Consider the following 25,110-nt stretch of genomic DNA (forward strand, 5'->3'; position numbering starts at 1 on the left):
TGCTTGTAATGTATTATTTATTATACCTAGTATCTTAATTGCACAAATCAGTCTCATATTATAAGTTAAAATCTTATTATTATTTTTGCACAAGTCAGTTTAACTATTACTTGCTTACCGCCCGCGGCTTCGCCCGCTTTGTCTAAAACCTAATAAATTATATACTAAAACCTTCCTCTTGAATCACTCTATCTATTAAAAAAAATCGCATCAAAATCCGTTGCGTAGTTTTAACTTTTAAAGATTTAAGCATACAAAGGGAGATAGGGACAGAGAAAGCGACTTTGTGAAGCGAAGATTTTGTAGCCAAATTTGTATGGATCTTCTTTTTTTAACCGCCTTCAAAAAAAAGGACGAGGTTATCAATTCGGCCGGTATATTTTTACTTGGATACATTTGATGTCACCCCATACAATTTTTTGACCATTTTCGTCTGAGCTGAAATTTTTCACCATTTTAGACAGTTTTTTCCAGTCATAAATCTGTTGGTAACCTATTTCATTGACTGTATAAGGTTAACCAGTTTTTTTGGCTGATTTTAATTTTTTTTGGCAGTTAGATGTCTCAACATAGAAATGTTTTTATAATTCCATATAAGGACATTTGAAGATGTCTCTGTGTAGAAATAAAAGAAAAGTAAAAATCTTCCTGACTTTGTAAGATATCTTAAGATGTCAGATTCTTGAACTAAAGGTCGTTAAAAATATGCCAGTGAGACATTTAAATTTGGGCACTTTGGTTGCGTTTTACAAATATCTGAGTTTTGAACCAGACAGAAGAGCGAATTTTTCACATGAAACAAAACTTATCTCAATATTGTTTTTTTTTAAGATATCTTACTGTTGAACTAGGACAGCGATATCTAGTACGAAAGAAGAGCAAAAAATAATAAGATTCATCACTATGCCGTCACTTGTAAGCTGTCCAACTGAGTGCAGATGAGAATTCAAAAGTACAGGTAGACTCGGTAAATTTTGGTCATATATTTTTGTACGGCATTCTTTACCATCGATAGATCCATTAAAAATAATAAGAAACCGCTCAGTGCCGTACAAAAATGTGGGTCCACCAAGTCGGGATTTTTATTTAATTTCCGAGAGTTACCGGGGGTAAATTTGGTCATTTGACCATGTACGGCATCTGTGTCATACGATTGCTATACTGCTTTTAATCCATTATTCCGCAACGCCGTACAAAAATCATGGGGACAAGGGGAAAAAATCGAGAGTTGTAATCCCCTCTCTTTCCCCACTCCAGGGGGTCATTTGACTAAGTACGGCTTCGGTTCCAAAACATTATCTAGCACTCAAAAGTACTATTAAAAGCAATGCCGTCAAAAAATAATTGTTCTTTTAAATGTATACCAATAATCATCTTAATTTCATCGAATTCTTGATATAAAGAGCTGTAAGGTCATTTGACCCTGTACGGGAACTTTTTTTTTAACATGATATTGTAAAATTCAATTGTTGTATAGTATTGCCGTTCAAAAGAAACCGTTCTAAAAAAAGTTATAGAGAAATGCAAACCCAGAAATTTTGTTAAAGTTTAAACATCGTAGATTAATGAAATATAATAGTTTTCTACACTTTATTCGTTGTTTTAAATAGTATTAACATAGATAAATTAGGAAAAAACGATGCCGTACATTTTTGTGCAGACCACATCTTTTAGGCTGATGAAAGCGACGAAAGCTACAATTTTAAGGGTGCTTTATGGCCATTTGATACAGTACGGCATTAACATATTTTTACCCAACTACGGCAAAGCAAAAGGAGGGTTATGGTTTTGACAGGTCATGTATGTATGTTCATCTATTCCCTCGTAACTTCTAAACTACTTATCAGAATTCGACAAATGACATATCATTAGAAGCGTCTGAATTGTTCACTGGATAATCAGTAACCAGCTAGCTAAAGGCTATATGGGGTTTCACAAAATCTAATGTGGCGCCCTCTAGCGGACAAAACATACAGAGTAAAAAAATAAAGTTAAGATAAATATGCCGTGTTTGGTATCATTTGAAAGCGCTTTACTTGTACATTTTGAATATGTATATATTACTAGCATTTGCTTGTGACTTTACCTGTATTCATGGGCTGATTGAATATAATTCACATCTTTTCGTTCATAGCTTTTTTATTAGTTCATCAATTTAACGGAGTCCATTCCACTTGACTCCGACTTTCCAAGGTGATAATTAACCACCTCGAGCTTCTTAATATTAATGTATATTTATATTTTATTAGAAAAATATAAAGCAAACATTTCGTTATATGGATTTTTTCTTTTTCAGATTTTTCCCCTTTGAACCAACGAAAATGTACGGCACATGAAAAAATATTATCTATGCATAAAATACTTTAAAAATAAATTTATTTCGTGTTGTGTCAAATGACCCCCTGGAGTGGGGAAAGAGAGGGGATTACAACTCTCGATTTTTTCCCCTTGTCCCCATGATTTTTGTACGGCGTTGCGGAATAATGGATTAAAAGCAGTATAGCAATCGTATGACACAGATGCCGTACATGGTCAAATGACCAAATTTACCCCCGGTAACTCTCGGAAATTAAATAAAAATTCCGACTTGGTGGACCCACATTTTTGTACGGCACTGAGCGGTTTCTTATTATTTTTAATGGATCTATCGATGGTTAAGAATGCCGTACAAAAATATATGACCAAAATTTACCGAGTCTACCTGTACTTTTGAATTCTCATCTGCACTCAGTTGGACAGCTTACAAGTGACGGCATAGTGATGAATCTTATTATTTTTTGCTCTTCTTTCGTACTAGATATGTCCCGTGGTGGTTCATTTGACCCATATTTTTTCCATATGCGGGCTTGTAGTCTATATTGAATATTTTAAATATCTATATGATGGAATTTATTATTAAAAACGTAGTTATTTACGATACGTTCTTTGCATCTCAATATTGCCTTTATAAATGTATAGAAACGTGGTCATGACCTAACTCAACGTATTGCTAATAGGCCAGTAGAAATCGACACTAAAAAACCCTAAATTCGCAAAGCACGATGTAGATTTGAATTTTTGGTATGTTGTTTGGATCAGTTAGGGTGATGTAAATCCCAATTTGCAACTTCGAAAAAGTTGTGCTCGCTGCGCACCACGTGATAAACTGCGAAAATTTTGGACTTTTTTCACTTTTTGCTCTAAAAGTCATAAACTATGCGTTTCCGACAAGTATGATTCAGTACATAAATTAAGGTTATTAAATTTGCAACAATTTAAGCCTAACCGCAGCTCTCTAAACCTTATAACGACTAAACTGTGGCCATTCGAAGATGGTTCATTTTTCCGGAAATATTGAAATTTTTAGTTTTGCTCCCGTTTGAAGCAAAATATTGGCAAAAACCGCTCGTTCTATGAGAAAGTCGTATAATAAAATTGTAGTGCATTTAATTTTCTTTCATTAGAGCATAGAACAAAGTCTGTGAGACAAATAGTTCACTCACAATATCTGAAAAACAAAAAGAAGGTAGAAATAGATTTTTAAAGAATTGAAACTGAGGGCATATAAAATAATAAAAAGGATAATACTTTTTCATTTGCAGGATAGGTAATTAACAAAATTACAAAGATAATTAAATTTGCAACAATTTAAGCCTAACCGCAGCTCTCTAAACCTTATAACAACTAAGCTGTGGCCTTTCAAAGATAGTCAGTTTTTCCCGAAATTTTCAAATTTTTAGTTTTGCTCCCGTTTGAACCAAAATATTGGCAAAACCGCTCGTTCTATGAGAAGGTCATAAAATAAAGTTGTAGAAAATTTAATAACCTTAATTTATGTACTGAATGATACTTGTCGGAAACGCATAGTTTATGAATTTTAGAGCAAAAAGTGAAAAAAGTTCAAAATTTTCGCAGTTTATTATTTGCGTATAATCTTTTTTCCTACTTTCCCAAATTTTGTAATTTTGTTAATTACCTATCCTGCAAATGAAAAAGTATTATTCTTTTTATGATTTTATATGCTCTCAGTTTCAATTCTTTAAAAATCTATTTCTACCTTCTTAAACAACATACCAAAAATTCAAATCTACATCGTGCTTTGCGAATTTAATGTTAATTTCCACTGGCCTATAATCTATTCACTTGTGAATATGCGAAGCTTTTGATGTAAGTACGTTTTATAAATCGGATTTCTACATCAAAGAAGTTGGCTCACGCGCTCTGCGTCTCTATTATATTTTTATTGATTAATGTCTGTATTTTGTAGCGTTAAGTTGGCTCTTTACGTTCAATTTTATACATCTATTTTATTATGGAACAGCTCTCGTTGATATTTTGTTAAGGTGCTTAATAATTGAGTATTAAATTTCAATAACATGAAAAGGTATCTATGTTATTTTGATAGTTAAAATACTTGCTATGCTTCGTGGTTTTACCCGCAGAGGAAATCTAGTATTCTTATAGCTTTTTATGTTTAACAGGTAGTTGGTTCATAAGCTGCTCTATTGCCATGTTTTATCAAAATCCATTCTGTGGTTTTGGCGTGATTGAGTGACAAACATTAATAGTTAATACATCCAGCTTTCTAATAGTCTATAGTCTATACTTTATAGAGTATAATATAAGTATAGATTTCCACTTTGCTCTTTGAATGATCGTGATAATGAGAACGACAATACTGTAGTGTCTTATTTGTTCATATCTTGATATATTTATGCATCCTGTACTGATTGTATATTGTTTGAATCGTGCAAGCGTTGTGAAATAGTACTCAGAAGATCTTTTTTCATACTTATTTCACAATGTAAAAAGAATCGGTGCAATTGATAAAATCTCTTCTATTTTATTTACATATTTAAAATCTAATGTTTGGATAATGTATGATTGCTATTTCAATTCTTATAATATTTATTACATTCAACGATAATATTATGTTTGAACGGCCCACTTCCGAATAGATTAGATCTTATTTAACGAACATTATATACGTATTATGTATCAAACAAATTATGTAGTATAGATGATAAATAGTTTGATTCTTTTCACAACTAAGGGAGCAGTATAAAACGACATAATAGGCACTTGAAACCTTTTAGCTTCCATACAATGAAACATTGTATCTTATGGATACTCGTATTGTACTAAAGCCTTCTGCCTGAATTAATTCGTATTGCCTTGTATGTGTTCTTAAAGGCACTTATACATCACCACAACTCAGAAAAGACTCCAACTTATTATTCTATGTTGAGTATTGAGTATTAGAGTATTAGGCAGTAGACACTAGAGAAAATTGAATCTAAAATTTTCGGCTTACAAACCTGCTCTATTATAGGTATAATATAATTTGGCCTAACACATAGCAACGAAGCTTCAGCTAGCTCTGTCGCTATGCTTACAAGGTCTCTAAAAACAGATTCCCGGCGGCGCTGTCTTGTCAATTTGTCACCCATAATATTATAATACCTTCCAGTCCAGTAAGCGAACACATTAGCCCCGTTGCCGTGGTTACACGAGAACTGAGAATAAATTATCGGCAGCTAAACCACAATAACAACGTGGGCATACATAACCCATATAATAAAATGCGACGATAATAACACAGTTGACAGATATATACTACGTACATATCCCCCCCATGAAATTATGACGTATAGCTATAGGGCTGTTACTTTTTGATATTTAACCGACTTGAAAAATAAAGGAGAAGGTTATCAATTCGGCCTGTATATTTCTGTTTGCTTTTTTTCACAGTTGATTTTGTGGTAATTTGGAGATTAAAACCCGTTAAAATACAAAAATGGTGTAGCCTAAATATGAATTTACAAGAAGAAACAATCCGAATTAATACAGCTTGTAAAAGTAAATACGTTTTTATCAGTGCTATATTTCGAAATCTAGTTTTGTTATGGACGCCGAAGGCTATTTAATGTACCTAAATTATTTATAATGCTTGATATTTGTATTATACATATATTCAATAATTATTTTAAACCAGAATTTACAATACTTGTATGTAGGTATACCTACTAAATTATTTTTAAAACGATAAATTAAATTAAATTAAAAAACACAAAATATGCAAAAATAAATTAAAATTATTATTATACGAGCATAGAACCTCTACCTTTTTGTTTTAGGAAGAAAAAGAAAATAGTTTGACAGGCTTAGTGCTTGACAAAGTGGAGACGCCACGTATCGATAAAAATACAATAATTATAATATCTATCTTTTTCTTCCCTAATATTTACGTAATTATGCACATAAATTTAAACAAGATTTTTTTAAGGTTTCCTTTTTTTATATTTTCGTGCTCTTCTAGATTGCGTAAAAAATAGATGCGATCTTTAAACAGACTGGACTCCTAATAGGTACTATTTGTAGCTATCATTTTGATAGAAAATATGTCAACATAATATAAAACTCATACTGCCATATCTATAGAAATTAAAAAATAGTCTCTTTTTAACTTGTAGTCAGATATGGTATTTACAAATATATCTATTTATTGAAAGGGCTACAAACTGAAACAATCGATATTTATTTAATGTGAATTGACATCACTTTAAACTTTTTTCCATACTATATTCAAAATCTGTGGATGTGTCACCCGCTACTATCGATACCCCTCAATACCCTTGTAAACACGCTTGATGGGGGGGGAGCCATTTCGAACATTTTGTATGAAGTTTCCTTACTGTATGTATCTGTATATTGTGATAATAACGTGGGTATACATGACTCCACTGTCTTGGTATAATGGGAACAATTAACGATAAAGCCTCATATTTATGGTATATATTTTGTTAAGCAGCAGATGATCAATAATATTGCACGAAATCTTTGATTAAATGTTGTCGACGCTCGAGCTAGAACTTTTCAATAATTCCGCAACCGTTGCCAGCAAAATGATGACAGTATCTCGGCACCATATTGATTCATATCTGTTGCAAAAAAATGTTTACCATGAATAAATAACGTAACACAACACCTAACATGAACTCTTATATGTACACGTCGAACGCGTACACGTCGCACATGTACACGTCACACACATACACGTCGTACACGTTGCCATGGTTACACGGGAACTGCTCACAAAATAACTTGCAACAATACCACAATTTCATACACCCGGCATGGGCACACATAACCCCATTGCCCTGGTAACACACTAGCCGTTGAGTAACCGTTGCCATGGTTACCAAACTCATTTATTGTTTGTAGGCGCTCGCGCACACGCTGCAAGGTCTCGGCCAAGATGAGGGCATGTACCAGCAGTATATACCGCTGGCTCTGCACCTGGCCGACGAGTTCTTTCTCACACACCCTTCGAGGGATGTTCAGCTGCTGATAGCTTGCTGTATAGCGGACGTGCTGAGGGTGTACGCGCCGGAGGCACCGTACAAAGATCAGGAACAGGTATGTTGGTAGATTACTCGGGTAAAGGTGGTTGATTGGTTGGATTGTAGTATGTGATGTTTTGTGTGTGATTTTATAGGGATTTTTTATATCGGAGATTCGGAGCGATAGACTAGTCAACACTTATCATTTTTCATGAAATTTTTTTATAGTACCTAAGGATATATTATAATAGATTCTCTAGACTCTAGGTGATTCGGAATATTATGCAGTTAATTATTGTAATTTGAAAAGAACTAGATGTTAAAGATAGATCATATTTATTGAATTGGGTAATCATGTCCAAATATGTTTTTGTTTTCAAGTAAATTTTAAATTTTAATCGAATTAGTATAAAAATTAACAAATAAAGACGTAAAACCCTTTTTCACATATAACAACAACATCTTTTTTACATTCAATTTGTGTGGAGCTACACAAATAAGAATAGCAAAACCACATTTAGTGTTTTTAATTCAGCGTACCTGAAGCGCACAAAAGCTCAGACAGAGCAGTGAGTCTAACTAGGTCATTCGTATTGAATAATGCAACCGTAAATTGCTACTAAAAGTGACCCGTTAAGATTAAAGCAACAATTGTATGCGTTTAAGTATTTACAACATCACACGTGTTTCAGTTCGCATTGAATGTATCGATCTCTTCCTTGCAGTAATTATTATAGCGTTATAGTGTTACCTATAACAGTAGGTAGGTATATCAACGTGACCTATATTTTTATTTAAATAACTAGCTTTTGTCTGCATTGACGCTGCGCCCATTGTCTACATTGTGCAGATTTTTATTCATTACTAAAAATGTCTATTTTTATTTAGACACAAAAAATATTTGGCATAGACATAAATGTTTGCTTTGGGCGTGCCCACGTCTACCTGACTGTGATATTGGTCTCGTAATAATCATATTTGTCTGAGTTCCCCGAATACGATAGTTGAAATATGGAAAATTGATTAGAACTTATTGTATTTTATACCCTAATGCTAACAAGATAAGGTTTATAATTCGTAAATACACATGAAGTGTATTAGGAATATCGAATAATTTTATATCTCGTAAATGAATAGTACAAAATAAGCTTAACTAACATATTGTTGTGCTTAACCATTGGTTCGAGTTACATTAAGGAACAATGAATGTTACAAGTCAAACTAAAAGCTTCCATTATCAGATTCTAGAAAAATCTTGACGGGAGCTCTCGCTTGAATAACTTATTGTTATTTTCTTATATTTATGTATTAGATATTAGTAATGTTTATTAGCAGATTATGTAATAGGTTTTTTTTCTGATGTTCAAATTATTCATTAATTTAAAGATATAGACAGAATGTACCTAAGGGAAATTCAAAAGTCAACAGAGTTTTATTATACCGTTTAATATATCGCAGTTTTTCTGTATTTTAACAAAGAATGACACCAATAACATGCGCTGTCCGTTTTCTAGAAGGATCGATTCGCCTTTCAATTATAGGTTTACGTTGTTAAACAAACATCACCTCAAACAATACTCACCCTACTAATAATAATTAATTAGTTTTCTTCATACATCATCAATAACAATATGAATTTTCTTTCAATAAAGGATCGATAGTATTATGCTAAATAATTTCGCCTATTTTACTGTATTATGTATTTATTTTTTGTGTCCTTATAAGTTATACCAATGCTTTAATTAACCGACTCCGGTCAGATTTTGACCCACTTAAGGGTGCACTCACACACATCAGTCACCGTCAAGTCACCGATGACTGATCGGTGACGGTTTGTGTACGTATCCACAAACACCAGTCACCGTCATGTTGTCCGTCAGTCACGTCGCCGGTTTGACTGAATCATTGAACACATACATCAGGTTAGTCAGTGATTAGACGTGTGTCACGCTAGAGAACATGTAGCAATTATTGACGGTAGCACGACGCTGACTGAACTGAGACGTGACGGCGACGGGTGAGTGGGGATAAAAGTATGATACATGTATGGAAAGATTATTTGACGTGCCTGACCGGTGACGTCACTGATAGATTTCGTGCCGGCGACTGTCGTGTGGGAACAGAGTCATACTAGAACTATTGATACATATTTTTTTTTAATCCTGTCCGGTGACGTGCCGTGACGGTGACTGATGTGTGTGAGTGCACCCTTAAACGGACAGATTTAGGGTGCACTCACACACATCAGTCACCGTCACGGAACGTCACCGGACAGGATTAAAAAAAAATATGTATCAATAGTTCTAGTATGACTCTGTTCCCACACGACAGTCGCCGGCACGAAATCTATCAGTGACGTCCCCGGTCAGGCACGTCAAATAATCTTTCCATACATGTATCATACTTTTATCCCCACTCACCCGGTGCCGTCACGTCTCAGTTCAGTCAGCGTCGTGCTACCGTCAATTGCTACATGTTCTCTAGCGTGACACACGTCTAATCACTCACTAACCTGATGTATGTGTTCAATGATTCAGTCAAACCGGCGACGTGACTGACGGACAACATGACGGTGACTGGTGTTTGTGGATACGTACACAAACCGTCACCGACCAGTCATCGGTGACTTGACGGTGACTGATGTGTGTGAGTGCACCCTTAATTCAAACTTTGTAGGTACACTTATCAAGGACCATTTCATTAATTATTTTTATCGTGTTTTTTTTAGTATTTTTTTAACTGTAAATTTTTTATCTATCGAAACTTTGACACTAACTACATAATTCATCCACAGGTGAAGACAATATTTCTATTCCTGATCAATCAGTTACAAGGTCTACGCGACCCCAAGGATCCGGCGTTCAAAAGATACTTCTATCTTTTGGAAAACTTGGCGTACGTCAAGTCTTTTAATATGTGCTTTGAATTGGAAGACTGTCAGGAGATATTCTGCGCTCTGTTCGCGCTCATGTTCAAGATTGTCAAGTGAGTGTTTATTGTTTTCTGATGGTAGTTATCTAACTACATTTCATCATTACCTTACTATAATTACTTATCGAGGCATAGTAGTGATGAAAAGTTGCTTAAATTACAAAGATACATAATATTATGTGGGATTAGTATTTTCTATATATAGAAATCGTTAAAGAAGCTTACAGTTTACACTAAAATCATGAAAGCATTTTTATGTTCTAGTTGTTTTCTCTATCTTATCTAATTACTTAAAAACAGTGTGTATAGTTCATGGCTATGATGTTTCATTTATCGTAGTATTTATAGTAGGCCGTTGTCCAATCACGTTTTCTTTTACTATCAAAGCTTTACGTCGCCTTTACAATTTTAAAAAATTCATTGAAAAAGTCTAAAATGTACTGGTAAGACTGTTAAAAGATTATAATATTAATTCAAAATACCTTTATTTCAGTTCGGAACACTCAACAAAAGTGAAATCCTTCATGCTGGACGTGCTATGTCCACTTATAACAGAATCAGACGTGGTTTCAAACGAATTGCTTAACGTGATTCTCATAAACCTAGTGGAGCCAAACAAAAGGGAACACAAACATGCGTACGCGCTGGCTAAAGAGCTTATTGTCAAAACTAGTGACACGTTGGAGCCGTATATACAAGCGGTAAGTTATACAGTATAGTGTTATAATTGTTTGATAAAAATCGAGTAGAACACTGGATTAGGTTGAATAGGTAACAAATATGTAGGGTAATGATGTCTGAAAAATGGGGATATGCCGAACAAATTAATGAATGCATATTTACTTGTAACAAAGAATGTCTAAAATTGTGGCAGGCATAAATAATATTAAAACATTTAATAACTTTTGAGATATTGAAATTTTTAGAACTACAGTGAAATGGTCAAAATAATACATAATCTTGATAATACATAGTCTTTTTAACTTTCCAGTTCTTCAACCACGTCCTAATCCTCGGCAAAGAAGAAAAGAGTCTCTCAATATTTTCAAAAGTGTACGAATTAATCTATGAACTGAACCAATGTTGTCCATCAGTTCTGCTGTCGGTTCTGCCGCAGCTCGAATGCAAACTGAAATCCGCACAGTTTCAAGAGAGGCTCAGTGCGGTCGCGTTATTAGCTAGAATGTTCTCGGAACCAATGTCAGAGCTTGCCAAGCAATATCCGGCTTTATGGCGAGCGTTTTTAGGAAGATTCAATGACATCTCAGTACCGATACGAATCAAATGCGTCCAATATTGCATGCACTTTCTGGTGCATCACCCGGATTTGAGAAAAGATATAACTGAGACGCTTAAAATGAGGCAACATGATGCCCACGAACAAGTCAGATACGAAGTCGTTATGGCCATTATTGCAACGGCACAAAGAGACTTCCAAGCGGTCGCCGAATCTGAGGATTTACTCCATTTCGTAAGAGAAAGAACATTAGATAAGAAGTTCAAAATAAGGAAAGAAGCCATGTCCGGTCTGGCGATGATTTACAAGAAATTCTTGACAGAAGAAAGCGTGCCGCCCGCTACGGAAAAAGCGGCACAATGGATAAAAGACAAAATATTACATGGATACTACATGACAGCAATCGAAGACAGGTTATTAGTGGAAAGGCTATTGAACACTTCCCTAGTACCGTATACATTGCCCCCTCAAGTTCGGATGAAGAAATTGTACTATTTAATGTCAAATGTCGACGATAATGCCACAAAGGCGTTCATAGAGTTGCAAAAACATCAGTTAGCTGTGCGAAGGACAGTCGCGGAGTGGGTAGAATTACATAGAAGGCCGCCAACGCCAGCCGTTCAAAAGGAAATGATGACGAAAGTGTTACATATAAGTTCAAAGTTTTTGCCCGAGTCGGTTAAGGCGCAAGAGTTTTTGAATCAATTCTCGGAACATATGAAGAAAGCTCCAGAGTTACTACAAGGAATGGAGACGATACTCAACCCGAATGTTAGTTGCGAAGTCTGCGTCCGTACCACTGTGAGTATGCATCTATTTTGTGCATAGATTTTATCAAATCCAAATACATTTATTTGCCAATAATTCTTTTTTATTGGAAATAGGATTGGTTAATTTATTTTTTACGAAATAATTAGAGAGTTCTGTTTTCAAATGCCGTTCATAACATCAGTCAAGTTATTTAATATTGTTTTAATTTAAAATAGAGACCTTAATATTTTGTTTGTCAGCAAATAATTTTCTTGTTAATTCTAGGCTGTCTGTCTTTTACGCTGAAACTCTTAAATTAACTGTTTTGAAGGAAATTTAGATTGAAAATTCTTGAAAACCGAGTGTCATACATAGTATATTAATAAAATAATTCGTAAATTTTTCAGTCTAGCGTGCTCAAAAAGCTCGGCCAGCCAGTAATGACGAACATATACTACAACACAGTGAAGATGCTTCTAGAACGAGTTAGCTCAGTGATGGTGGACCACGACTCACTACTGATACTGGTCGGCTATGTGGAGGGAGCTGTCCGGGGGACAGACACTTCAATAGCGGAGGAGTGCGGTCAGTTGTTTGAGTGTTTGTCTGTCTGTACATCTGGAACGAGTCAGCTCAGTGATGGTGGACCACAACTGATTTTGACAATATCTTTATTAAATTAGATTAATATATTTTAAATTTTTGATTATTATGAAAGAACTATTATGTTGTTGTCCCATTATGTAAGATTAAATATTTGTGTATTGTTTTTCTTATTAGTCAGCCTTAATGATGTAGGCGGAGACAATGCTAACAATTCTTTTTTGCCCATTGGCGACGAGATCTACCAAAACTATGTGTTTGTGTACAGTTTATAGTGACTTTATAAGACAATGTTAATTAATTATGTTCCCAAAATTATCCTCATTTCCAGACTAATGTATAAAACCTTATTTTCCAAAGAAAAAATATCATAAATACAATAAAACATTTTCCCAACAGGCATAGATATAAAAAAGGCAGCGGAACGTGGTCTGAAACTGCTTGTGATGCTCTCATTCGTGTTCCCCGCACATTTCTTACACGAGGACGTTCTCAATCGACTCACTTCTCTATTGGAATTAGATGATGAAACGATAGCACCGCATATACTGGCTGCCCTGACTTTCCTCGGGAAATATCGGCCTTTAGGTATGTAAAATAAAAAATTTGATATAAATAAATGTTTATAAGAAGGTGTTACTTACATATTGGTTTGATATTCAAATTGTAATTTGTAAATTAGCTCCATTTTTTTCACCATTTAAGTGACTATACTTTTTGCAAGTGTTATAGCGTCAGCAATCACGATAATGAACATCACTACATAGTATAAAACAAAGTCGCTTTCCCTGTCCCTATGTCCCTATGTCCCTTTGTACGCTTAAATCTTTGAAACTACGCAACGGATTTTGATGCGGTTTTTTTTAATAGATAGAGTGATTCAAGAGGAAGGTTTATGTGTATAATAACATCCATTAAATAGTGGAGAAGTACTGTTATTTTTGAGGTTTCTAATGTGATGTCGTAAAAAATTATATTTTTTCCGCTTACATTGCAAACGCAGGCTGAACCCTACGAGTTTTATAAAAATAATGTACTAAGTATTATACACATTAAAAAGGTCTACAGAAAAGTCCGCGATGGTATATGTCTATCTCTTATGGATAACCCACAATAACTTTTTTTTGTCATTTACTTTTTACGACAAATAATGGCTAATTTTCGATGCGATTTTAACCAATACAGCATTAATCCTTAACCAATTAAATACCTTGAATACAATGTTCATTTAATATAGATTTATATGGCCCTTTACACCGTATGATTTAAGTGAATATTTTCGAAGATATTACAGATTTAAAAATTGCGGGACGTAGCGTTTGCGGCGATCCGGCTATCTATTTTATACCCGTGCGAAGCCGGAGCGGGCCGCTATGTTTTTATATATGTACAACGTTCACAGTTTTTCTGTAGTGTTAGTATCAGCATTGCACCCGTGCGAAGCCGGGGCGGGTCGCTAGTACTGAATAAATCTTTTTCGAAATCCGTTAACAGATCATAAATATACATATAATATAGGCGAAAAATCAAGGACAAATAAATTCTAATATTTTGTATGGCTTTATATGAATTTCAGAATGTCTCCAAAGTTAATTATTTATGTAACTAACACATTAATTATTAAAACAGGTGAAGCCTGCTCGTCGTTATTCCCGAAATTGATTTCCCTATGCAAAGCATATGCTGAAGTTGGTACACCGAAACAGGCGAAAAATGCAGTCAGGTATGTAAAATTGTAATTAAAAGACGTATAAATAAAAAATTCAATTATATAATTATTTTTATTGTGTTATTTAATTATTTGTTTATGCCATTTGTAGGTTTTAACACATCTTTACATACTTTGACGTTATGTATTTTTGGTAAATTATGTCAAAAAGCAGCATACAGATTATAATATAGTATAAAGAAACATAATAAATTATTATTTTATAATAAAACTTTATTTTTATTTTCAGATGTCTATTCGTCAACGTACCAGAACAGAGGTCACAAATATTCACGGAAATATTGGAAACGTTAAAAACGACGCTCAGTCCTCAATCTGAACACTACAGGACGGCGATAGTCACACTCGGCCATATTGCACACAATCTGCCCGATAATTTCCCCGTGCATATAAAGAATATTGTCTCTAGGAAGGTGAGTTGAATCTAGTATTAAGGTATGGGAATAGAATATGTACGGAAAAAAATAATTTATATAATACTAGCGGTCCGCCCCGGCTTCGCCCGTGGTACCTACATGTTTAAACTATCCTATCTCTCAAGTTGGATCGAACTGCACATGGTGTGCGAATTTTATTATAATCGGTTAAGTGGTTTAGGAGTCCATTGAGGACAAACATTGTGACACGAGATTTATATATTATTAAGATGTAGGTAGGTAAAAATGTTTTATTTGTTTTTTATTATTTGACATTCTTTGTTGCAAACATTAATTAATACTCTTGAAATAAAAAGCAAGAGGTTTTAGAAACAATTTCATTATTCCAAAATGTCACAAATGTGTTTGTACATTTAATGGTCCTTTGAGACAGATGTATAGTTATATTTATTTATTTATAACACTTCGTTGTACAAAACAATGTAGGAGATGTGGTACAAATTAATGAGGTACAAAAATTTTGCACAATAGGCGGCCTTATTGCTACACAGCAATCTCTGCCAGTATGTTTATCAGCCATCTGGTTTCCATAACACAAGCAAAAGCTTAGTATGGGATCAGATCGTGCCGTGTGTGAAAATTGTCCCGAAATATTTATTTATTTCACATTCCGCACAATTTCAGATAGTTAAAGAGCTCCTAGTCCGCGAAGGGGGCGGTGGACCAAACGCTCCAGACGGTGAATGGTGTTCTGAAGAAGAACTGCCCGAGGAAACCCGCTGCAAGCTCGAAGGACTCAAATGTATGGCTCGCTGGTTGCTCGGCTTGAAGAAAGATGAACTGTCTGCGCAGAAGACATTCCGGATGTTGAATGCGTTTATAGTGCATAAGGGGGACTTGTTGCAGGTTGGTAGTGTGATTATTTATGTATAGATTGTAAGGCAGGATTATTATAAAATTATTTGGAAAATCCAAAAGTGCACGCCTCATAATTTTTTTTTAATAAATATTTATTAATTATTATTTTTGTTTATTTAATAACAATTAAACCACATCGAATCAGACCCTGAAAAATGAAAGGGTTCTATTCCTGAGCATACTCAAGCGTAAGAGAAAAAAAAAAGACTCGATTAGTAAAGTATTTCGGTCGCTATCGTGTTAACAAGAAAAAGGATCCGCACATACAGACACACGGACGTCCAAGACAGAACTTTTTTAAACTGTTTTTTAACTAGTTTAAATAACAAAAATGACATCAAAAATATCATGAACGTTAAAAATAGTGTTTTTTCTTAAAATGTGTGTGTATGTATTATCTTACAAGTGCAATGTATGATACATAAAGACATTTTAAGTTTGAAAAATCAGATGTTTTGCGCGAAGTGGCAGTAGTACCCACCTCAACGCTTCGCTTATGAGGCGTGCAAAAGTTACGAGAGGAGACCCGCTGCAAGCTCAAGGGGCTCATTTATAAGTTCAAGTTGCATGGTGCTTATACAGTGGTATCAATTTTGTTGTTTTTCAAGTAAAATAAGTAAAAATGAATGTATGATGGACATACTACTTATTATATAATTAATTAATAGCTTTATCTTCAAATCAGCCTGCAACAAAAAAATGATTGCAGGCCTAGCATCTACATGTGTATGTTGTTAAAAACACAACTTATAGTTACCTAAAAGGTCTTTGCGAAGCAATTCTATACTACTTGATAAAAATGAAGGTATTCATTACCGTTATCAATAATTTTGTTACTCTTCTATAAAATTGTATTGATATTTTTTTTTCACGACAACTGTCATAGAATACGTAAATGTTTCAAAGAATTGTCTTGATTTGGTTTGTATTCTTTTCCTTTCGTGACGTGACTTGACTCAAATGTAATTTTTTGATTGTAACTTGTGCATAAGCCATAAGTATTGTTGTGACAGGTGTTGGATGACCTCAATAAATAAAAATAAAATAAAATAAAAACCAAATCCTCTAATTAACTAAATTTTTCAGCAAAACCAACTATCGAAAGCGGAAATGGCGCATCTCCGGCTGGCGGCGGGCGCGGCGATGCTCAAAATATGCGAGCAGAAAGGTGTCGGCGATCAGTTCACGGCCGAACAGTTTTATAATCTGTCGCATCTTATGGTGGTATGTATTTGAGCTATTGCATAGCTTCTATCGCGGGCCTTGAGCGCGGGGACCGAATCCAGAAATTTAGTAACGAAAAAACCTCACGCTCCCCACTCCGACGGGTGCGGAGGTGTGGCTTGAAGGCATAGCATGCAATAGCTTTACCGCGGCAGTTCCCGAGTGCCACACGTCTTTTTTATATATAAATGCGGGTACTTGTACGAACAAAAAGTATTAACAATATTCCTGAATCAGGAAAGTGTATGTGTGTGAGTGTACGTGTCACTTTTATCGGGAATTTTTAGATACCTACCTATATAATCATCAATATGTTTTATCTATGTAAAATTAAATTCTATACTATAGTTATTTAGTATTTAAATTTTCATTTTGAAATCTGGTATTACAATCTTGAAAATTAACTACTCCATTTTTTTCTCTTGTTATGCAGATGTTCTTTAAATGTGTTTTTTTTTTCAGGATGACGTACCGCAAGTGAGGGAAGCCTTCGCTGCGAAACTACATAAAGGATTATCAAAGGTATTTATTTCTATTTTTGGTTATTTGACCATATTTGCTAGGTTTTGATTATTTTTGCTCTTTATTTAAACCTGTGTATACCTATTTACTAATCAATATCTAATCAAGTTGTCAGTTTCACAATTATCCATACCATCTTTAAATATCTATGCTTTAAGTATACAATTGTAGTACATACTCCAACAATTAATATTATAATATTTTCACTATAAAAAGCCTGCATGTTGAGATCTGCTCGTCCGTAAATACGTGCGCGGGTGCGTTGATACGTACACGTGTGCGTTGACACGTACGTGGGTGCGTTGACACGCACACGTGTGCGTAGACACGTACGCGGGTGCGTTGACACGTACACGTGTGCGTTGACACGTACGCGGGTGCGTTGACACGTACACGTGTGCGTAGACACGTACGCAGGTGCGTTGACACGTACACGTGTGCGTTGACACGTACGCGGGTGCGTTGACACGTACACGTGTGCGTAGACACGTACGCGGGTGCGTTTACACGTACGCGGGTGATTTAATTAAGATGATACCGGTACTTTACTTGCTCAACGCAAAGATGCGTCACAGCGCGGCGTTAGTTTAGCGCTCTATGAATGGGTAGGAAAAAAGGGGGTTATTTAATTTTTTTTTTGGCAATAGCTTTACTTTTTTTGTTAAATTTTTGTATTTTTTGTAGATTATTTACTCACCCAATACGTTTCGCAGGGCATACCGAACAAGTGCCTGCCGCTCGACTTCATGGGCATGTACGCGCTGGCCGGTCGGGAGCCGGACCGGCGTGTACGCGGGCTCGTGCGGCAGTACATGCTGGCCGACGTGGTGCGCCGCCGCGAGTACGTGCGCAACATCACCATCGGCACCAAGGGTACTGTATCCGGTACATGTGCGGGCTCGTGCGGCAGTACATGCTGGCCGACGTGGTGCGCCGCCGCGAGTACGTGCGCAACATCACCATCGGCACCAAGGGTACTGTATCCGGTACATGTGCGGGCTCGTGCGGCAGTACATGCTGGCCGACGTGGTGCGCCGCCGCGAGTACGTGCGCAACATCACCATCGGCACCAAGGGTACTGTATCCGGTACATGTGCGGGCTCGTGCGGCAGTACATGCTGGCCGACGTGGTGCGCCGCCGCGAGTACGTGCGCAACATCACCATCGGCACCAAGGGTACTGTATCCGGTACATGTGCGGGCTCGTGCGGCAGTACATGCTGGCCGACGTGGTGCGCCGCCGCGAGTACGTGCGCAACATCACCATCGGCACCAAGGGTACTGTATCCGGTACATGTGCGGGCTCGTGCGGCAGTACATGTTATATGTACTATATATGGTACACGTCAGGATAGGACAATAAGTGTCTGCTAAACACATACCTCACAAAGATAGACGGGTATTCTCTTTTTTCATTATACACACAAAGCAGAATAATAACGAGCTGAGCCGCGCAGTTTCACCCGCAGACGAAAACGGTAAAAGTAAGTATTTTTATAGCTAAGGTTATATTCTGTTACGTCACTACGAAATATTATCAAAATACGTTCAGTGGTTTTCGCATGACACAATAATAAACATTTCCAAGTCTATGGCATGACACTGTTACAAACATTTTCGAGTCTATGGCATTACATGGTAACAAACATTTCCGAGACTATGGCATGACACGGTAACAATAAACAAACACTGTACACTCATACAGTTACAAACATTTTCGATTCTATGGCATGACACAGTAACAAACATTTCCGAGTCTATGGCATGACACAGTAACAAACATTTCCGAGTCTATGGCATGACACGGTAACAAACATTTCCGACTCTATGGCATAACACGGTAACAAACATTTCCGAGTCTATGGCATGACATAGTGACAAACATTTCCGAGTCTATGGCATGACACAGTAACAAACAATTCCGAGTCTATGGACGCACACACAGATAATGTCGGTTCTTCTCCATATATACTGCTTTCTGAATAGGTGGTTAATGTTTAATATATGTTATGACGTTTCAAAGGTGCTTCTTGAAGAAGTCTAATTGAATAAATAAATGTTTGAGTGATTTTTGGAATGTGTGTGAATTAAAACACTGAAATTGAAATTGCACTAGACAATGAAATAATATCTGGTAAGCCATATATCACCACGTAAAATGTTTAGAATAATGTTTGTAGCGCCCAGTTGGTATATTTTATTGAAGCATTTGAAACCATTTTCCCCTTACGTCTCATAATCCCACTAATATAAAAAAAAGTTAGGATGGATAGATGTTTATTACTCTTTAACGCAAATACTACTAACCTAGGTAGCTGAAAACCTAGAATAAGACAGGCTACATTTTATTCCGGAAATTCCACATATTTTCTTTGTAAACGAGCGGAACTCTAGTTAAAAAAAATTGGTTGTTTGTAAAGTAGGTTTACGATCGAGATGATTACGTGATAACGTCTTGGTGGCAGCGCTCGAGATGAGACGGGAGATCGGTCCGTCTCTCTCTCGTTATACCTGCGATCGCGCTCGTGAGGTTTTGGTGTGACACAAGTTTCTGAACATGTCACCCGACTAAAACGATTTTAAAAACGTTATCACGTTAAAAATAAATTGTTAAAGTTTCAGTTAGCAAAAACATGTATTAACATTTTCTAGTAATATATTCTAATATTTAATTAATGTACATATTTTAGTGGAGCGAGCAGTAAGCCAGCTACCGCACATAATGCCGGACTACATGCTCGTGTTTGCGGTACCCGTGCTCACACACGACCCGGCCTTCACGCACTATGATAATGTTACACAATTAAAGGTAAATAGGATTTTATTTAATACTATCGGTCCGACCCGGCTTCGCCCGTGGTACATATTTCGCAATAAAAGGTAAAGCCTGTTATTAAAATTGATCGAAGTAAATGCAATCTCTTATACTGATAAGATCACTGTGATAAATATTTATTCTTATTTATGTTTTATGTAATAATATTTTCTTTTTCAAAAGCGCCGGTTTTTGAACAGTAAACTTTGATTGACAAAAATATCTAACTTCGTAAAGAGCGAAATTCGATCAATCAACTAGTAATTGTCATATATGTACAACAATACAAATGATATCTAGAATGTAATTAAAACTTGATTTTTAATAATATTTTTATGTTTTTTCTTATTTAGATTGTGAAACAATGCCTCTGGTTCGTACTAGAGCCGCTTATAACTAGAAATGACTTCTATTGCTACGGTTTCTACAAGAGTCTAGTTGAAAAGATGAAGTTGCATAAGGATGCGCTCAATGAAACTGATGATGCTGTAAATTATGTAAGTATTTATTAAATAATGAATATTATATTTTTGGGAATTTTTCGTAGCTGAATTGAAACAGAATGTATTCTTTTTATAAAATAAAAAATTATAAATAAAAGTATAAAAAGTAGTATAGGAGGGTACTTACCTATTGTTCTAAAATATATTTGTATTTATCACTCACTAGCTGCTCCGCGCGGTTTCACCCCCGTGGCTCCACTCCTGTTGGTCGTAGCGTGATGATATATGTATAGCCTTCCTCGATAAATGGGCTATCTAACACCGAAAGAATTTTTCAAATCGGACCAGTAGTTTCCGAGATTAGCGCGTTCAAACAAACTCTTCAGCTTTATAATATTAGTATAGATGTGTTTGTAATAATGCAAATATGAATAAGATACACTTTATTAGGAAGAATTTCGAAATATGTATGATTTAATAGGCTTTCCTTTCTAGTTTTTTATGAAACAACTTTAATCCTATTTCATGTAAAAACAGTACATAACTCATTCCGAAGTCAGTGTAACATTTATATAAAAAAAATTACGTATATATTTATTGTCACATTATTTATAGACACACTAAATATACTGTTAAGAAAGCATTACGGTTGTCTCCATAACTTATGTTAAGTTCTACTAGAACTTAAAAAATATAGAACAGTTCCAGTGATATAATTTAATGTTTATTCATATATTTATCCACACAGAAACTCTGGGCGACCTGCGATCTAGCGATGTCTGTAATATGGGCTCGCTCCACAAGTTTCGAACTGCGTGAATTCCCGTCAGACGTTCGCATACCGACCATGTATTATGCACCACAACCTGAATATTTCGCGAATACAAGGGTGTTCTTGCCCCCTGAGTTACAGGTAATTTTGTGTTGAATTGATAAATATCATCACATCATAAAAAAAAACATCATTCAGGAATGGCAAAAGCCTGATAAGGTCTTTTTAAATGTAACAGAAATAATTTCATTCTGACAATTTTCTGTGTATTTATTTTAAGCTAAATTTATTCTGAGTTTTACAAATGTTCTAAGAATATAACAAAAAAATCTTTTTTTTATTAAATTTAGATATTGTTTATTGGGATTTTCGTTGTTTTTATTGGCAGTTGAATTATATTTAGCAGAGTATTTTATGTACTATAAAAGATTATGAAGTTTAAAATCTTTATCGAGAGTATTTCATTTATGAGGAGTATCATTAGTATTTTATTTATTATGTCAGTCATAAGTCATTGCTATTTTTCACTGTATCAATAACTACGCGAAAGACTGCCTGAATAGATTCTAAAGATTTTTAGTTTGTCCTATGTGTCTTTGTCTTATTCAATATGTAAAAATAATAATAATTTTGCAGTTCCAACCAAAACGGCAGCCGACGACAGAACCAATAGCACGCGGCAAGAAGCGGCCGCGGGCTATTGCTGACAAGGAGAAAGAGAATAGCAATGAATGCGAGGTGAGTTAGAGATAGAGTAAGAGTAATAGAGAGAGAGAGAGTAATTATAATTTTTAAGAAAAAATTGGTTGCCTGTAATGTCGGTATACGGGCGAAAGTTTTACGTGACAACGACTTTTTATGTCTGTCTCTCTCGCTCTTAGGCGGGCTAACCATGCCCGCGTGCCTCTCACTCGCTCTCATTGTGAGCGCATAACGTGAGCGGAGCGTAACGCAGTTTCTTGAAATGTCACCCGGCAAACCAATTTATAAGACGTTGTCACGTCAAAAAGAAATACAGCTATAAATGATTATAGTCTGTCTCTCTCTCTCTCTACTTATTGTGTGTAGAGAAGAGGGAGTAAAGGAAAGAATAAGAGTATTTAACAGCTTTTTCTTTTTTCTCTCTACTCAAAGTGTATGGAGTGATGTTCCACCGTCGGTACTAAAAGTAATTGGAGTTCTGCATACACTGATTACGTAAAAAATATGACGACATTAAAAAAATCATAATTTTTTTTTAACTACATATCTATGTTTTCATCCCAAGCTTCGCGCACCCGGTATTTTATCTATGAACACATAATCTTAAACATAAGTGCCAGTTGGGAGCGTAGAGTTTTAAGAATTGATAAAAAAAAACATGCGAGTACAATTTTAAGATTATGAATATTTTTACGAACTCAGCGTATGCAAGACTTTAAGTTCCTTTCAGCTTAGTACACCGACGGTGGGTCACCCTGTATGATACTTATATACTCTGTCCAATATATTATTTGCTTTTTGACAGCTGGTATCACCCATCGAGCTGTCAAAAGGCAATTCTTATAGTGGACAGACTATAGGTAGATCAATTATTGAAGTGAAAACTTCTTTGGCGGCGTTGGGTATAAAATCTTAAACTCGCGTCAGGACACGTGACCTGATCGAAAAAGCGTAAGACGGATGGATATCAAACATGCTCAACGTTAATAATCAAGTTTTCACTTCTGCCGGCACTCCCCCAGTGCAACCCGTCTTTTTTTTTGTAAATACCTAGGTTATGATAAAAGTCGGCGTGTTATGGATAGCATTTAGGTACTATTTTTATAGGACTTGAAAGGTTTTAATTAAATTAGCTGTGATGATAAATTATTAAATTATTTATAGAATGTTATTGGTTAATAAAATAAACAGAATGTAACATTACTGATGCGAATATTTTGAGGTTCAATTTAATTATAACTTTATTCTTGTTATATATGCATTTGCTGTAAATATGTTATTGAAATACGAGTATTTATAATAAACGAGTGTGTAAATTACATTTAAGTTGGTAGGATAGGTCATATCCAGAATTTTAGGCTATATTTAAAATAGACAATGACTATTGTTACAAGCTTGTCATTGGAAGATCCGGGAGTATTGATGCAAAGGTAAATAGAATATAAATTAGAGCAATAGTTATTTTTTTATTTAGAACATTTTTCAATATAATTTTTCGAATAATTTTCATTTTATTATGATTTGCTCTCCAAACTTGCTTGTAACGATTTTTATGGCATGCATTGAGAATGGACAGTTTGCACTTGTATAAAAATAAAATTTTAAATACTTTTTTAACTTAAATTGTAGGAAATTGTAATATCATTGAAATAAAAATATTTGGGAGTAATATTGTAAGGGAAAAAATTAAATAAGTCTTTGTGCGAACTTTTCATTTTGTTAATAAATAATTTATGAAAGGGTTAAGTTTTTACTTATTACGTTCGATATTATTAAGTAGTTTTTATAATTTTTTTAATAATTCTTAGTTTTTTAAATAGCTTGCTAGAGCGGATTTCATTAGGCTTGAAATTTTTTATTCCTATATTATACTTTTAAGGTATTCAATATATGCAATACATATATGTAAATTTATATGAAAGAAGTTTATTTTAGACGTATTTAATATAGATATACTTTATAGTATAGATTAAAGACCAAATGTATGTTATAAAAGGCCTTTTAGGTAAATTTAAAAACATATAATATGTAGTTGTATACGAATAAGGAGCGATTTTTCAATCCTTGGTTAAAACTTATTCATCGAATATTGTATTTTACAACCATTTCAAAAATGTATTGTAATTGTCCGTATTTGACAGTTTACAGGTGACATTTTAATATGTTCGTGTAATACTTTATTGTACGGATAAATTTTAACCAAGGATTGAAAAATCGGCTCTTAGGTAGATAAATTTATAAAATAAGTTTCGTGTTTATCCAAAACGTCAAATAAATGAAAGCGAATGAGACACAAAAGACGAAATTGAAAATTGTATATGAATTTAGATTTATATCATGGTATTTTAACTTTAACATCTATCTGTTATTTGTGTTATTAAGGTGCTATTGTATCTAGAATCTTTTTATTATGTATTTTCGAAACGAGGAGGATAGGAAAAAATGGTGGTTATCGGCTACTTAGGAATGTTTTTATTTTATTAAGGAATTGTAAAATTTGTATAGTCTACATGTTTTACAGTACAATACATATATACTGTTATTATATATGTCGCCGGCAAAATTTATAATTTCTCTGGTAAAAACACAAAATTGAGAGCATTTGTAAATTGATGACTTCGTTTGTAAATGATGAAATCATACAATTTCCCAGCGACATATATGCATCAGTTTACTATTTTTATCTTTAATAATATTTTTTCTAATTTGAATTTGTTTTTCATATTATTTTAATAATATTATTTTTATAATTTGACTGTGTCTTTC

At 34.7% G+C, this 25,110-nt stretch overlaps 2 protein-coding genes across 2 annotated transcripts in view; both read left to right on the forward strand.

Annotated features, from left to right (window-relative positions):
- Nucleotides 1–25,110, forward strand: part of LOC149477284 (retinaldehyde-binding protein 1-like) — a 171,195-nt gene that overhangs the window by 25,992 nt on the left and 120,093 nt on the right. The window lies entirely within an intron of this gene.
- The window catches only part of pds5 (cohesin associated factor B pds5), a 35,546-nt gene that overhangs the window by 6,582 nt on the left and 3,854 nt on the right, over nucleotides 1–25,110 (forward strand). Inside the window, exons 3-18 of the mRNA XM_089710772.1 lie at nucleotides 7,204–7,398; nucleotides 10,117–10,307; nucleotides 10,747–10,954; nucleotides 11,245–12,291; nucleotides 12,648–12,825; nucleotides 13,243–13,431; nucleotides 14,473–14,566; nucleotides 14,802–14,985; nucleotides 15,634–15,855; nucleotides 16,954–17,091; nucleotides 17,554–17,613; nucleotides 18,327–18,486; nucleotides 20,303–20,421; nucleotides 20,781–20,924; nucleotides 21,619–21,783; nucleotides 22,279–22,380. Coding sequence (XP_089566898.1) covers nucleotides 7,204–7,398; nucleotides 10,117–10,307; nucleotides 10,747–10,954; nucleotides 11,245–12,291; nucleotides 12,648–12,825; nucleotides 13,243–13,431; nucleotides 14,473–14,566; nucleotides 14,802–14,985; nucleotides 15,634–15,855; nucleotides 16,954–17,091; nucleotides 17,554–17,613; nucleotides 18,327–18,486; nucleotides 20,303–20,421; nucleotides 20,781–20,924; nucleotides 21,619–21,783; nucleotides 22,279–22,380 — 3,396 coding nt within the window. The remainder of the gene's footprint in view (nucleotides 1–7,203; nucleotides 7,399–10,116; nucleotides 10,308–10,746; nucleotides 10,955–11,244; nucleotides 12,292–12,647; nucleotides 12,826–13,242; nucleotides 13,432–14,472; nucleotides 14,567–14,801; nucleotides 14,986–15,633; nucleotides 15,856–16,953; nucleotides 17,092–17,553; nucleotides 17,614–18,326; nucleotides 18,487–20,302; nucleotides 20,422–20,780; nucleotides 20,925–21,618; nucleotides 21,784–22,278; nucleotides 22,381–25,110) is intronic.

Source organism: Colias philodice, chromosome 25, assembly GCF_061535455.1.
Source record: "Colias philodice isolate Cphi_HAF_F1 chromosome 25, ilColPhil1 Martin Lab GWU primary, whole genome shotgun sequence".
In the NCBI taxonomy this organism is placed as follows: Eukaryota; Metazoa; Arthropoda; class Insecta; order Lepidoptera; family Pieridae; genus Colias; species Colias philodice.